Source organism: Watersipora subatra, chromosome 3 (assembly GCF_963576615.1).
Source record: "Watersipora subatra chromosome 3, tzWatSuba1.1, whole genome shotgun sequence".
Lineage (NCBI taxonomy): Eukaryota > Metazoa > Bryozoa > Gymnolaemata > Cheilostomatida > Watersiporidae > Watersipora > Watersipora subatra.
In genome coordinates, this window is record NC_088710.1 from 38,438,158 (window position 1) to 38,452,940 (window position 14,783).

A 14,783-nucleotide genomic window follows, 5' to 3' on the forward strand; every position below is an offset into this window, starting at 1 on the left:
TTAGCAATAGTAATAGAACTAGTAGTAGAAGTGACTCACTTGTGAAATGTCATGCCCTTTCATGTCCTTTCCATGTCCATTCTTGCGGTTTTTGCAGTTCATGGAATAGCAATAGCACTGTGCACCTGCACCCTTCTCCCTCTTACATAAATTATTAGTAGTAATCTCAGTAGTCTGTTCCTTTGATTTAGCGGTGTATTCGTGATCTTCCATAGCTGTTAAATCTGAAATTACATTTCTTTCTCACATTGAACACAATGAAATTAACTCAAACGCTACCTGAAAATGGCGTCGGCCGGATTTCCGTACTCGCGAATGACCTTTGCCTTTCCAGGGGTTTTGAGTTCGATGGTGTATTGGTATGGTATGGTTTGGCCTATGGTATGGCTATACTGTGCAAGATTAGGGTCATATCTGGTACCTGGACAAACCTCTAGTCTAATCCTTGCCTATGATATGGCTATACTGTGCAAGAATAGGGTCATATTTAGTACCTGTAGAAACTTCTAATTCTTGCATATAGTATGGCTATACTGTGCAGGGTTAGGCTCATATCTGGTACCTGTGCAAATCTCTCATCCTTGCCTATGGTATGGCTATCCTGTGCAGGATTAGGGTCATATGCGTTACCTGGACAAACCTATAATCCTTGCCTATGGTATGGCTATACTGTGCAGTAATAGGGTCATATCTGGTATGTGTAAAAACCTTTAATCCTTGCCTATGGTATGGCTATACTGTGTAGAATTAGGGTCATATCTGGTACCTATACAGACCTCTAATCCTTGCATATGGTATGGCTATACTGGGCAGGATTAGGGTCATATCTGGTACCTGGACAAACCTCTAGTTTAATCCTTGCTTATGGTATGGCTATACCATGTAGGATTAGGCTCATATCTAGTGCCTGTAGAAACCTCTCATCCTTGCTTATGGTATGGCTATACTGTGTAGGATTAGCGTCATATCTGGTACCTATACAGACCTCTAATCCTTGCATATGGTATGGCTATACTGGGCAGGATTAGGGTTATATCTGGTACCGGTACTGAGCAGGATTAGGGTACTAGTACAGGCTTCAAAACCTAATAATACGATATCTGTATGTTTTAGTTGAAACATTCAATATGAAGAGCGCTTCATGAAATGTCTATGTAATACGGGTCACTACTTCATTTACGTTAGGTAACAGCGCGAATGAACACATATAATTTTCCTTTACTTGTTTTGGTTAACAGTGTGATCTTCATGTACCTGTACATAATTCCATGAGTTGATCGCATTATTTTTATATACACGTATTTGTGTTTATTGCACAAAAACATAGCTCATATACATGTGTACTTCATATTTGTTACAGAAACAATCCCAACAAAAGGCTAAAGCAGTCACAAGGTCCCATAAAAGAAGTTTGAACAGTCTTTTGAAGCAGGTATGTATGGTGGTTTTTAACTATTTAATTTAATATTTGCCATTGTTTGGTTTTCTAGTTAATTGTATATGATTTGCTGCTGTCATTCTTAACTGGTGACTGGTCTCACCAACATAGCATGCAGCAAATTCTTAGCTGGGTAATTTGCCGTATAAGTGACATTGTTTAGGTACAGGGTCTTACTCAATGCACAATATGCCACTAAGATTATGTTAACAAATATTCTAAAAAAGAGAACAGAAGAGTTTGTATGCATGATTTTATAAAAATAATAGGTTGCATATAAATAACAAGATAAGATAAATAATTTAATAGCGTGTTCTACCTTCAATTGATTACGTGATTTCCTCTTATATAGGGTGAGAAGTTGGCAAAAAAAGGACTAGAGTGTCTTGTGGTGGTCCATCTCGGAAACAAGTTGGTGAAAGTCGGTATGTTTATTTTTAAATATTTAGCATGTCCTTATTTCTAGAAAATAAAACAACAAAGTAGTCAAACTCTACACTGTTTGATATACTTGATAAGATGGCACATATTAGTTAACACCTTTTGGGCATGCATTCTCCGGTGAACTCAAAAAAAAACAATTTTGTCGGTCGCCCTATAATCAATAACAAAAGATAAACTAGATGTCATGTCCTTCATTCACCTTTATTAGTTTGGCAGAGTCCCAAACTAGTGGCAGCGACCAGCTGAGCAGCATTTAGTCTGAAAATATTGAGAAGTTGAGCACCTGTGACATTGATGTCATGACACTAGACGATAAACGAGCTTTCACGAGCTCGTTTGTGAATAAAAATAGTAAATCATGGAGTTATGTCTGTCTCCTAGAATACTGCTAGGTTTTTTAATGAACAAATTTCAAGAATTATATAATACTCATTTTGAAAATTGCCAGATGGAAAGCATTTTATAAGGGGTGAAATTTTATTGGATATTATTGAGCTCTCCTATTATATAGAGTTTTCCCATTTATTATATGTTGTCTTCCTATTTTTCTGTGTAAAGGTCATAACCTTAGGAGGCGAAGCATTAGAGTCTGCATATAAGGCAGCACACAAAACATTTTGATTCATTCTTATACCCAGCTAGGTTATATTTTCAACAATAAATAATATAAAGGACATAAACTTTGAAGCGTTTTATTTTTTATTGAGATTACTAATCATTTTTGTATATCATGGAATAACGATTCAAGGATTTTGTAATATTGTCTGAAGCTTGGTTCCTGAGTCTTGGTTGAGCTACAGGCTTTCTGCAGGTCCAGTGTGAGAACTGGTACCATGGTTATGGCGATTATGCACTTTCAGAGACAACTCAAGGCTGTCTATATCTTGAACAAATTTCACCTCATTGCTTTCTGGTCAGGGCAGAAGTCCTGTGTAATCTATACGCCAAAATTAACATTTGTTTTTGAGCTCGCATATTACTGCCACTTACCTTTGTTCGTAGGATCTACAGGCTCAAGAAGCACATGGGGCTTTTTAGACAGTCGGCCACCGTGGTGGCTTAAAGAAGTACCTTTTGTTGCACCCAACAAGAGGTACGGTAAGTACAAATTTGTGGATGTTAGGTTTATAAATTGATTTGTTGGTGTTAAGTTTATAAATTGCGTGTAAAAACAAAGAGCTATGTCGTAGTGTACACCAAAATTTGATCATATACATTTTCCTTTGCATACAGAATTGTTTTTGCTGGTCTCTATTATTTACTTACCTTACCTATAATTGTGAGATCTTTATTCATTTCAGTTGTAAATGGGAAGACTGTGGCTGTCCACAACAGTGGGACTCTGGCAAGAGTGATAAAAGCCTATTACAGACATATAGTAAGTTTACGTACTATACTATCACAAACATTGCACCAAACTGTTGGATTTTGAACATTGTTTATGCACATGTTTAATCAACTACATGCATATAAGTATGATTTGGTATTAGGTTAACAAAGGAATACTGTAAGTATTATCATAATATATAGTTTCTACGTCTCTAACCTATTTCTTCTGCTTGCTAACTGAAACAAGCACTTACAATAAAAAAAAACTCTGCCATGGTGTTGTTTTGCTTTTCTATTTTACTGTAACTATGGTAATTAGACATACATAGCCTTTATTTCTCCTCTGGTGTGTGTGATGCTAACACATATTCCTTCCCTTCTCTATATTTTTACATTGTAAATGAATCAACTTCTAAAATATTTGCTTTGGTTAGATTCAGTGCAGATATTATGACAAAATTATGTTATTTTAAAAACAATTTGCATTGTAGGACTGTTTAGAGGAAGAGGAGATAGTGATACAGCAGAACCTTCCAATGACGGACCACTTTTCTGAACTATAACTTGTTTTAGTTCTTGCAAATGAGTTATTCGGCAAGGCCTTTGATAATTTTATCCAAAACTCATATCAATAAAGGAATAATTGAATTTTATATATGCTATAAAATCTGTACGAAATCCAAAATTTTTAAAGGGAGGAAAAGGTGTGCTCTCGACCAACTAATTTTGCCTGACCACTTTAAAACCAGTAATCTCTGATTATATATAACTATTATATGGACTGTTGCAAATAATTTAAGAGCTAGAGTCCTGGAATAGTATTCAGAACACTTAGCACTAAACAAATAGCAGCAAAGCAGGGGATATTTGTATTGGTCAGGCTTCCTGCACATCTTATTGGTCAGGCTTATTGATATTGGTATTAGTACTGACCGAATTGTATTAAGATAAAGTTCTCTGTAAAAACAAAACCAAGATAAACAAGGCATACATATTAACAATAAAGCATTAGAAAGCATACAATAAAATTAACATTAAGCATTCACAATGGTATACATAATAGTAAACATATTGCGGAGTTTAAAACTACATATACATTTATAACGGTTAATAAAAACTTCCAATTATTCCCATAATAGGCTTGTTGACCAACCAAATAAGTTGATAATAAGAGTAAATTATAACATCTAAAATAAACAATGGTTATTGAACACAATCATACAATTATAGCAAACAACAAATAATATCAATCAGGTACTGTATGTGCAATTATACAATAGACAAGAATACATTACATTCAATAAATTTAATAAACAATTGTATACTTACATATAAACAGAAAAGTCATAGGAGTTATTAAATATGTGTTAAAAAGTTACACTGGAACCTTGTCTCTTGCTTTCTTGCTTCTCTTCAAAGCTAATGAGGAATGGCAGCTATTTTGCAGAAAAGCTAATTTAATTGCAGATAAAGTGTTAATTACTTGTGTTGTATTACGCTGAAAGAAAAGTTTTATTTCTACCATATTTATTAAATATTTTGTGCTCACTAAATAGATGTTTTTTATTCTGCTGCAATTTTGCCTGGGTTTATCTGCTTATGTGTTTGTCTTTTGAAGCGTGAGCACTAACTAAACATCTTTTTAAATGCTACTATATGGACTTGTGCCAAGAGTTTTTGTGCTGGAGTCCCTAGAGATCATTTAAAACATCTACCACTAAAACATGTTATGAATTATAGTTGATATACATAATTTTTACTACTATATTTATAGTACATATCCCCATCTTTCCCAAATTTCCTTAGCACTCAAAGTGACATAATTATACTTTTGTGACATTTTCTTTAACAACTGTTGGACTCACGCTATAAAAGCAGGAGTCCACAGGCCAGAAATAATTCTCGTCTTCACACTCCTAGAGTGATGAGCTAGCTGAATAAATTACACAGACCACCCAAGGAGTTGTACCACCACCTTACAAGAGTCTTTGTTCATTGTAGCAGTAGATTATTTGCAGCACTATATCTATATATGTAATACTCTGAGAGAATTTAATAAATAAACATAACAAGTTGAGGTAAATGTATGCTTGTATTTTTATACATTATTGGCCATTATTGTATAAAGATTACTTAACAACTAGATGCACTTTGCAGAAAATCAAAGAATTTAATTATTATGTACATTAATATTTGTTATACTCACTGTACAATTTTTGTCTGGTGATATCCTCAACACATTATTTAATTCAACTCTTGAGAGAACACAGAGCTTGTTATAGCTGTAAATGTTCTATATTTTTATAGATTTTAATCCTGCATTTTAATTAACCGCTAATTAACCAATATCATTTCACTGCTATAATAATTACATAACTAGAACAATTTTAACTTCCGAACATACATGTATATGCATTATACATACATTTTGCTACTTTTACACTATTTTATCACAAATTCAATGTTTTAAAAAATATATTATAATAATCTATCACGCAAAGGATATTATTTATTAACAAGCAGTATTGCTATTGTCAGACAAAAAAATTGATGACAAACTTTGCAATTGGGCTGTCTCAGCAATTGGATAGTTTCTTTTCAGAAGTTGTCCTCCCTTTATTTTAATCAACAACCTATACATACAATTTTTTGCTTTAACCTAATAAAAATATTTTGATATTGTAATCTTATTAATAATCTGGCTGAGTTTTGTAATGGTTAGTTTAGCATATATCTATGCAATATTAGAAATTACAATTTTATTGAAAAGACAACTCCAAATACAAACATGCAGTCAGACATATTTGTATGTCATCATTCACTGCCTTGTCACAGGCATCTAATCTACAACTTGTTCCATATGTGCAAATATATCATCAATTGATAGGTCAGAAGACTGTATTTCCGCACTAGAAAATTACTGCATGGATGTCTAACATTAGTTCAAATCATTCTTGTTGTTGAAGTTGCTTGCCTGCGGACAAGCAACTCCAACAATAAGGTTCACATGATTTCTTGCATGATTTGAACTATGTAGTCTAACATGTATTATACCTTCGGTTGCCAATCGGTTTTATGGAGTTGTCCTACATTGGTATGTGGACAGCTCCATTAACAAATGGATTTTAAGCAAGGAATGAAATGCCAAGCGGGTACTGGCTTTCACAGATGGGCGCATGAACTCATGAAAACCAGTACCCTAGCTATTTCCAAAACAATTGTTTCCTCTATACATATATACTTCTTAGACATATAATTCATACGCTTCACACATGCTGATATCATGAACTATTATTTATTTACAAATTACAACAATATTATACTTACTCATTAGTAGAATTGGTTAATCATATATGTACACACTGGTTCATGTATATAACTGAAAATCGATATAAAAAATCTAAGGAGAAACAGAAAAATGAATTTTTCAACTGAAAATTCTGATATAAAGTAATTAAGCTTTGTAGTTCTAGCGAAATGAAGAAATATAAATAAAAACATTAACTAATGGTTTAAGTAAAATTGTTCATACAGTTGGTTAACACCATGCCCCGGGATAAAGTGCAAAATGAAACATAAAATCTAGTAGAATAATAGCTTTTTAGATTGCCATTTAAAATACTAATAAATTCTAATTGCAAATCACCTTATTCAAAGTTTATTTTAGGAAAGATACCAGCTGCTTAATAATAAGCTCAGAGTTAGGAAGTGCCTCTCGTAGTTGAAGTGAATGGATTATGTTGCGGAAGGATAAGAATGTTTGTAAGCTAAGAAAGAAATTGTCTTGATGCTGATAGCTTATAGAAGATTTTAGCTTCACAAGTGTTGCGTTCCATTGCTCTGCAACTTGAGTGTCGATAGTTTTTAGATGTTCGTATGCATTTATATTATATCCACCGCAACATCTGAATATATTTCTCCATTCCAATCATCTACAAGTACATTGCATACAAATATCATAGAATACAGAATGAAGTGTGAATGTGAATTCTACCTCAATAGCCTCAAATAAATAAGCACAAGTGAATGCAAATGGTAAAAAATGTGAAAGAAGATTTTCGCAAATTTCATAATAGCAAATGCTCTCTAGTCATTATAGTTTCTGCTAAATTAATTCTCTACGAACATGGCATTTATAAAAAGGAGTTCTAATACTTTTTGAAAACCTCATTTAGCATAATTATTGTATCTCATTTATATTAATGCCAACATCACAGTTCCCATAAAGCGATCCAAATTAGTCGAATATGTTAGTTGAGTACATGTTATGTTAAATAACAAAGATACTTACCTAATCCTTCTAATAAGTTAGTATTGAGCACATCTATATGTTTGCACTCAAGAACAATGCTCCATGTGCTGACAACATCTCTGGACAACATCACCTGCTGCACTTGTTCATTGTAAGAGGAATAGTATGAACCACGGATATTTATGATGACTCTGAACTCATGTTCCTAAACACATTACACCTTCCATTCATACAGAATAAAGGAAAGACATGCATTTCTACAGGGTTGAATGCTCTTATTACAACTTAATACAGGTTGTTTTACGGGTAGTAGTGTTGGAAAAGTACACCAACATTTAGTATTTACACCCTCTTATGAACTGAAAATGACCTAATCCCTGTAAACATACAGGTAAAAGCTCTAATCCAACAAAAGAGTTAAATGCGTTTACATGCAAACATACCTTTAATTTGTAATTGTCACCATCAAATTCAGGTAAGACTAACATCCTCTCAAAAACTGTGATGCAGTCATGCACAGATAAGGCTGATCTATATGATATAGTCTCATCAGCCATCTCACTAGTCTCCCTATATTATCAAATAAAACAACAAAAAATGCTTTTACTTGTCTTCACAATGTTAGGCCAAAGGGACGGAAGAAAATAACTATTTTGCAAACAAACGTTTTACAAGGACATTTTATTATTTCTCCGTAGATGGTGCACGACCTATTCCATATGCATACCTTGCAATCCCACTTTAATAAAAAGCTTCAAAAATGAAAGATAATGAAACAAATATTTCCCTACTATTATATATATCGCATACCAATACATAAATATAATTTGTGTGTTTTGTCTTGATAAGTTGCAAGGAGGGTACCATTTTGGTAATAGCAAATGCAAACAATACTATTAAAGAGAAAGATGTAATACAACTTTTGGGTACTCTAACAGTTTTACACTAAAATGCAGGCTAACTTTGGGTGAATCCGAAACACACTTTTGTGCAGTTAATTTTTCTCGAGTATTAATTTTTAAAAAATCATAGAAAGAACATTTTATACATGCCACACAAATTGTAATTTGAATGGAGAAGTATTAAACTATATACACCTTTTTGTCATATGCAGGTAACCCGGTTTCCTACTGTAAACTAAAAGTATGTAAAATAGGTTTATAGGTAGGACAATTCTGAAAACAGTTATCAACTGCCATAATACCTACCATACACGGGTTTCAATAAAATCCTTAGCTGCAATACATCTTGTTTGTTCCACATAATCACCATTTTTCAGCAATTCACTATTACCTGCAACCTCATTTCTCACAACTTAACTACTAAAACCAAAAAGTGATTTATATATTACTGGTCATTTCACCAACCCTTTACAGCACATTGCGTAAGTAATAGCAACTAGGTTAGAGGAAAAAAGATGGGGCACTCCTCGTAGAAAATATTACTAAAACTATATAATGATCCCAATCACTCAATTAGTGGGCAGTAAATTTTTCAGAGTTTGACTCCTCATCAGCGCAGCTCAGGGACTTCATCCCAGAGTGCTCAAACAGCAAATATGGTATATACCTTAGCATAGTACACCACCACATGGGACAGTGCTCAACCAACACAATCAAAGGGAGTGCAATACTTAATCTGCGGACAGCACTGTTTCGGAGTTTGACTTCTCATCAGCGCAGCTCAGAGACCATGGGAACAACGACAAACTAGTGATGCGCTGAGCAAGAATCTGACTACCCAACTTACTCGGGTATAGTAACTTTCACTACCGTACCCGGAGAACCCAAAACACGAGCTTGAAAAGACAAACCGTTATCCTTGTGATCATGAAAATCTTGCCCCGCACTAGGACAAACCCTATCCATGAGTGTCAAATAAATTTGCTCCACAGTATTATCCGTGGACTCTGTCAAGAGTGTTCAAACAGCAAACTGTGTGCTTAGTATATGCTACAGGATGGTACAACACTACATGGAGAGTACTCAGCCAAAACAAGCTAAAGGTTACTCAAACTATGGATAATCGGAGTCATCTATGCAGCTCTGAGGCCAGAGAAAATTGACAATTAGCTAGGCACAAACATTCACGATGAAAATAGTAACTTACACATTGAGTTCCTGACTACCGACTGCTTGTGATGTAGGGCTACCAAGATTTCGTTTCTCATTGTCTAAAATCATAAAAATTCAAGTTTAAGGCCTTTAGTTTACATTCTTAGTTTTATTACATAAAGGTTTCCTTTGACTAGGCATCATAAATACTTAAATATTAATCAAACACAAACAGCAGTTACTTTCCGTGTCATACACCTCTGTTTACAAAGCAGGTAATGCACATTGCAGCTAAAATAAATACTAGCGCATGAGAATTCATAAGGGGAATGTCTCTTCTCAATATGGAATATTTTTTCTCCATCTGCACTAGTTGATGTTAACACATTACTTCTAGCTGTCCTGCACAGCCTTCTTATCTACAAATAGATAAAGATATAAAACATTAATTACAGCTTCTCGACTAAACAGTAGAGACGTTCTAACCTAAACCAAGAAAGTATTTGTTCACACTCAATGAGCAGTGTACCTGTAGACATACTCACCTTTTTGATATAGTCACGATTATCTTCCATTTCTTTTCCGTCAACTTTCACAAATCTAAAAATATACATATTACGGGCAAGTTTCACATATTAATAAGACTGACTATGCTGTTTGATATTTTTTGCGCCATCTTATATTGAAGGAGATTTGTGACAGACAAGCCAAAATCAAGATTGTGTACCATAAACATTGTATGGCCAAAGTATATAAGGAATACTTAAATTGACTTCACAAGCCTGAAAGATAAATTCTAACATAACAAAATATAATAAACAAAATCCACATGCCTCCATTACCTAAGTAATGGCGAAATAAACAAACATATTAGCCTCCCTTACTCAAAGATTTTCAATGCCGAAACTATATATAAAATCCCACACTCACCTCAAGCGTAAATTGTTACGGCCTTAGTTTAGACATTTTAGTACGATTATTTCCATATACTTTGGAGATCTTCAAACCATGGATATATCTAATCTAGCCTCGGTCTATTCTAATCTAGCCATAGGTCTATTTTTCAGGGTCGACTTTTCTTGTCTGTAACCAACTGAATTTAAAAAGCAATTGTTGGCTAGACCAATTATGGTGAAGAGCCAATGACAAAAGGACAAGCCCACAGCCATGGGTGAGCCATCATTTTGCAATGGCAAGGCATTAATAAATCCTGCACAATATAGTCATACCATATGCAAATATTAGAGACTTGTACAGGTACCATTATATAAGACCCAAATCCTGCACAGTACAAAGTATAACCTATGCAAGTATTAGTGGATTGTACAGGTACCATATATGACCCTAATCCTGCACAATATAGCCATATAATATGCAAGGCTTAGAGGTTTGTACAGGTACCAGATATGACCCAATCCTGCACAGTATAGCATAGCCATCCCCTATGCAAGGATTAAAAGCTTGTACAGGTAAGATATATGATCCTAATCCTGCACAGTATAGCTATACCGTATGCAAGAAGTAGAGGTTTTTTACAGGTACCATATATAACCCTAATACTGCACAGTATAGCCATACCGTATGCAAGGATTAGAGGTTAGTACTGCTATCATATATGACCCTAATTCTGCAAAATATAGCCATACCCAGGAGTTTCAGGAAGGAAGGACTAGGGTCTCCTTGGGCCCCATATCACATGAGCTAGATTAGATCATAGAGTTATCTCCCCCTAGAGTGATAACTGTGCATTCAACAACACGAGCGTTTCCGGTGCCAACAAGGAGCGTTTAGGCCACGCCCCTTTTTTGTGCTAGTCACTCGTAGTGATTGACAGAACAATAACATCAGCCATGAGAATGATCATGAATTTGCACAGTTAAGATAGTAATTATTGCTCATACTAAAGAGATGATGATTATAGTTTATTACTCTAATATGTGCTTATTATTTAAAGCAATTCAATACTTACATGACTTGCAAAGACACTGAATAGACAGTGTTAAGTAAGTGAGTTAATGCAATCAGTAGCTAGATACTCAGATACTGCATCCCAATACATATATATATATATATTTATATATATTACTGGTGTTTATAAATTATCAGTCGTGAGAGAACTGATCTTTCCTTCCCCTTCCCTCCCTCTACAATCAGCCTGTTGTGCTTTGTGATGTAGTGCTTTATCCTGATGTCAAGATATTTGCTGGCTACCATTCTCACAAGCTGGAGCCTATGTTCCAACTCCATCTCAACCAGCTCACATTGGAGTGTAAAAAGCCTGGCTGGTTGATACTCCATCAGGCTTTTGAACACCAATGCTTCTAGCTTAGCGACTACACACTTTTGAGTCAAAAACATAGGGTCCAGGAATGTGAGAATGACCTGCTCACACCACTGCAGAATGGTTGTTACTGGCTGTGAAGGAAATTCCAAGTTGGAAATTCCAAGACCGGTTGGAAATTCCAATAACTAATCTATTAGCTACTAGCATTCTACTACTAATGTCTCTGTGGTGATTTCGCCAAATGAGTGATCTTGTAAGACTTTGTTAAGACTTATAAACTGAACTTTATTGCTTTTAATTGGGGAGAAGGGGTGTGAAGACCCCAAACTTGCATTTTCACTAATTTCCAGGCTCACTAATCTAGTATTGGTTTTGACTGCCAGTAATGTAGTGAGTGAGAGATCCTTTTCTGCATTGAAGCGAATCAAAACATCGACGAGGAGCACCATGGAGCAGGCTCGAGGAGCACCATGGAGCAGGCTCGGCTAAATAATCTTCTAATATTTCACATATATAAAGATGTTGAAAGAGATACAGAATCACTTATGAAATATTTGTGTCATCGACACATTGACAGAACTAGAGCTATTGCAATAAATAAGTAATAGCTCTTGTTCTGTCAATGTCCCTTACAGAAATCTGTAGTGTCATGAGTTTTATATTGGTCGTTGAATAAAGAAAACGTTTTGCCTACTATGAACCATAAACAATATATTTATATAGATTTTGATGCTTGCAATTGATTGCCTTTATGCATACTTTGAGGGTTGTTGATGCTTAAAAGGTCTAGAGCTTCGGGGTGCTGCCCCGAACTCCGTTGGGGCTGCCACCCCCCAGGTGTTCATAACGAGTTGCCTAACATTTACAGTTCCACTTTGCATCCAGGGAATACAGTTTAATAGTTAGAATGGTAAATGTTGTATACAGTATGTTATAATATGTAAAAATAAATTTTCTGTCCAAAGACTTCTTTATTACTCAGGCAACGCCGGGTAGTACAGCCCATGGTTGATAGCAGTCAATTAGCTTTCCATCAGGCTAATGTAATACAACGCCAGTATGACCATCTATCTTATCTATGAGTAACTGATTGCATTAACTCACTTACTTAACACTGTCTATTCAGTGTCTTTGCAAGTCATGTAAGTATTGAATTGCTTTAAATAAGCACATATTAGAGTAATAAGCTATAATCATCATCTCTTTAATATGAGCAATAATTACTATCTTAACTGTGCAAATTAATGATCATTCTCATGGCTGATGTTATTGTTCTGTCAATCACTACGAGTGACTAGCACAAAAAAATGGGCGTGGCCTAAACGCTCCTTGATGGCACCGGAAACGCTAGGGTAGTTATCACTCTAGGAGGAGATAACTCTATGGATCAGATATACAATCCAAAATGGACCTGGTTTCCAGACATTCTGGAGGGTTAAAACATAACACGCAGCTCCAAGTAAACTCTATTAGTATACTGTTACTACAGTGGCGCATGTGATATGGGGCCCAAGAAGACCCTAGTCCTTCCTTGCACAAGGTTAGGGTTTTATAGTTACATGGTACAAGCCTCTAAAACTTGCTGCATATGGTTATACTGTTCAGGATAGGGTCATATAGTACACACGGCCTTGAATACTTGCATATGGCTATGCGGCTATACTCTGTACTCTACACTATAGCAGAACAGGGTTGATTGTAAACTTCAAGTTTAGGCCTAATCCTCTATAATGTGCCCGCGTACTCCACTACATACCGTTCACTTTAGATTACATATAATCAGTTGAAATGTTCCACTATCCACTATGTACACTGTGTATTAATAGTATTTATCGAGCAACATCACAACAACAGCATACCCGCATAAACAAAAACCATTACATGACTTTGGATTGGAATGGATTGTCGCTTAGGTTGGACCAATTTACTATATTAGGCCCTATATGAATGATAATAAAGGCATCGACAAACTAAAGCCACAAACCAGTCTAACCAAGGATGACTGTGTCTACTACTACTGCTACTTACTACAACTCCTGACCCAACACCGCAGTAACAAGTAGGCCTACTTCAACAAGTACAACAATTCCCAACATATGTAACATGCCGTCCGTGGCGGTGGAGTAAGACTATAAAGATTGTTTTAGTGTTGGTGGTTCCCACTGGAAGCCAGGTCTAGGGACCATTTTAAAACTTATCACAGCAGACCTGCCAACCAAGCATGGGAGAAATGTGTGAGATGAGACAAAATTTTATTTTTTGTATAAGATTTTGGGGCAATGTGTGGATTAAAAAAAACTAAGTAACTATTTCTCAATAAAAAAACCATTGCTAATAGGTGGATTCTGTATATAATAACTTCAAAATTGGGCACTTTTTTAAATGTTTGCTAGTAGTAGTAGTACGTAGTAAATGAGGGCAAATGAGAGAAACCCGAGTGAGAGCTTGATATGTGTGAGAGAAATGAGTGAGAATGAGTGAGAGTTGGCAGGTCGGGACAAAAAATGATACTGGTTGGAGCGGCATTATAATAAACAAATAATAAATCTGTTTGCTTTGACCGATGATTTAGCTTTGAAAAAAATGAAAATGAGAACACATAAATCATTAAAATGTAGCCGTGATTGGTACACAATAAATACTGGGCCGTCCTCCACTACATCGGAAAATATTTGTAGAACCAAGGTTTCGTACTTACGCTTATTTCTACAAAAAGTCCTACCTTTATACGCATTTTTCAATAATAAATATTTTTCTTATACTTAAATGATAAAATACATTAAATAGTTCACCATGTCAAATACTATAAATGCTGAAAACCTTTTGTTTTGAAGATTTTATTAAGGGTAAATAACTAAAAGTACCTTAGCAAGGATTAGGGTCTGTTTTTGTGTAATCTGATAACTGCTACTATCAAATAGATGCCGTTTCTAAGCTTATTTTGTAATTGCATTTCATATTTGATTGTAGTGCAATACTAGA

At 35.0% G+C, this 14,783-nt stretch overlaps 1 protein-coding gene across 3 annotated transcripts; it reads right to left on the bottom strand.

Moving 5' to 3' along the window:
• Positions 1–6,484: 6,484 nt before the first annotated feature.
• On the bottom strand, positions 6,485–10,465 carry LOC137391464 (uncharacterized). 3 transcript variants are annotated; one of them, XM_068077949.1, is made up of 6 exons: positions 10,448–10,465; positions 10,063–10,117; positions 9,573–9,936; positions 7,907–8,033; positions 7,503–7,668; positions 6,485–7,143 (listed from the first exon to the last, which is right to left on the bottom strand). In XM_068077949.1, exons 3-6 carry the CDS (start codon positions 9,644–9,646, stop codon positions 7,094–7,096), a joined length of 417 nt encoding a protein of 138 aa, XP_067934050.1. In that variant the 5' UTR covers positions 9,647–9,936; positions 10,063–10,117; positions 10,448–10,465; the 3' UTR covers positions 6,485–7,093. The 3 variants fall into 3 exon arrangements, with proteins under 3 accessions (XP_067934050.1, XP_067934049.1, XP_067934047.1); XM_068077948.1 differs by lacking the exon at positions 10,448–10,465 and having other exon boundaries at positions 10,063–10,133; XM_068077946.1 differs by lacking the exon at positions 10,448–10,465 and having other exon boundaries at positions 9,573–10,341.
• Positions 10,466–14,783: the final 4,318 nt, after the last annotated feature.

Bases quoted from the DNA above. Each gene is read 5' to 3' on its own strand.
- LOC137391464 (XM_068077949.1), bottom strand. From the start codon at position 9,646: ATGATTTTAGACAATGAGAAACGAAATCTTGGTAGCCCTACATCACAA. The intron at 7,669-7,906 runs GTATGTTTGCAT...TAATGTGTTTAG, and splicing joins GTGACAATTACAAATTAAAG to GAACATGAGTTCAGAGTCAT. The intron at 7,144-7,502 runs GTAAGTATCTTT...ATGTACTTGTAG, and splicing joins TAACTTATTAGAAGGATTAG to ATGATTGGAATGGAGAAATA.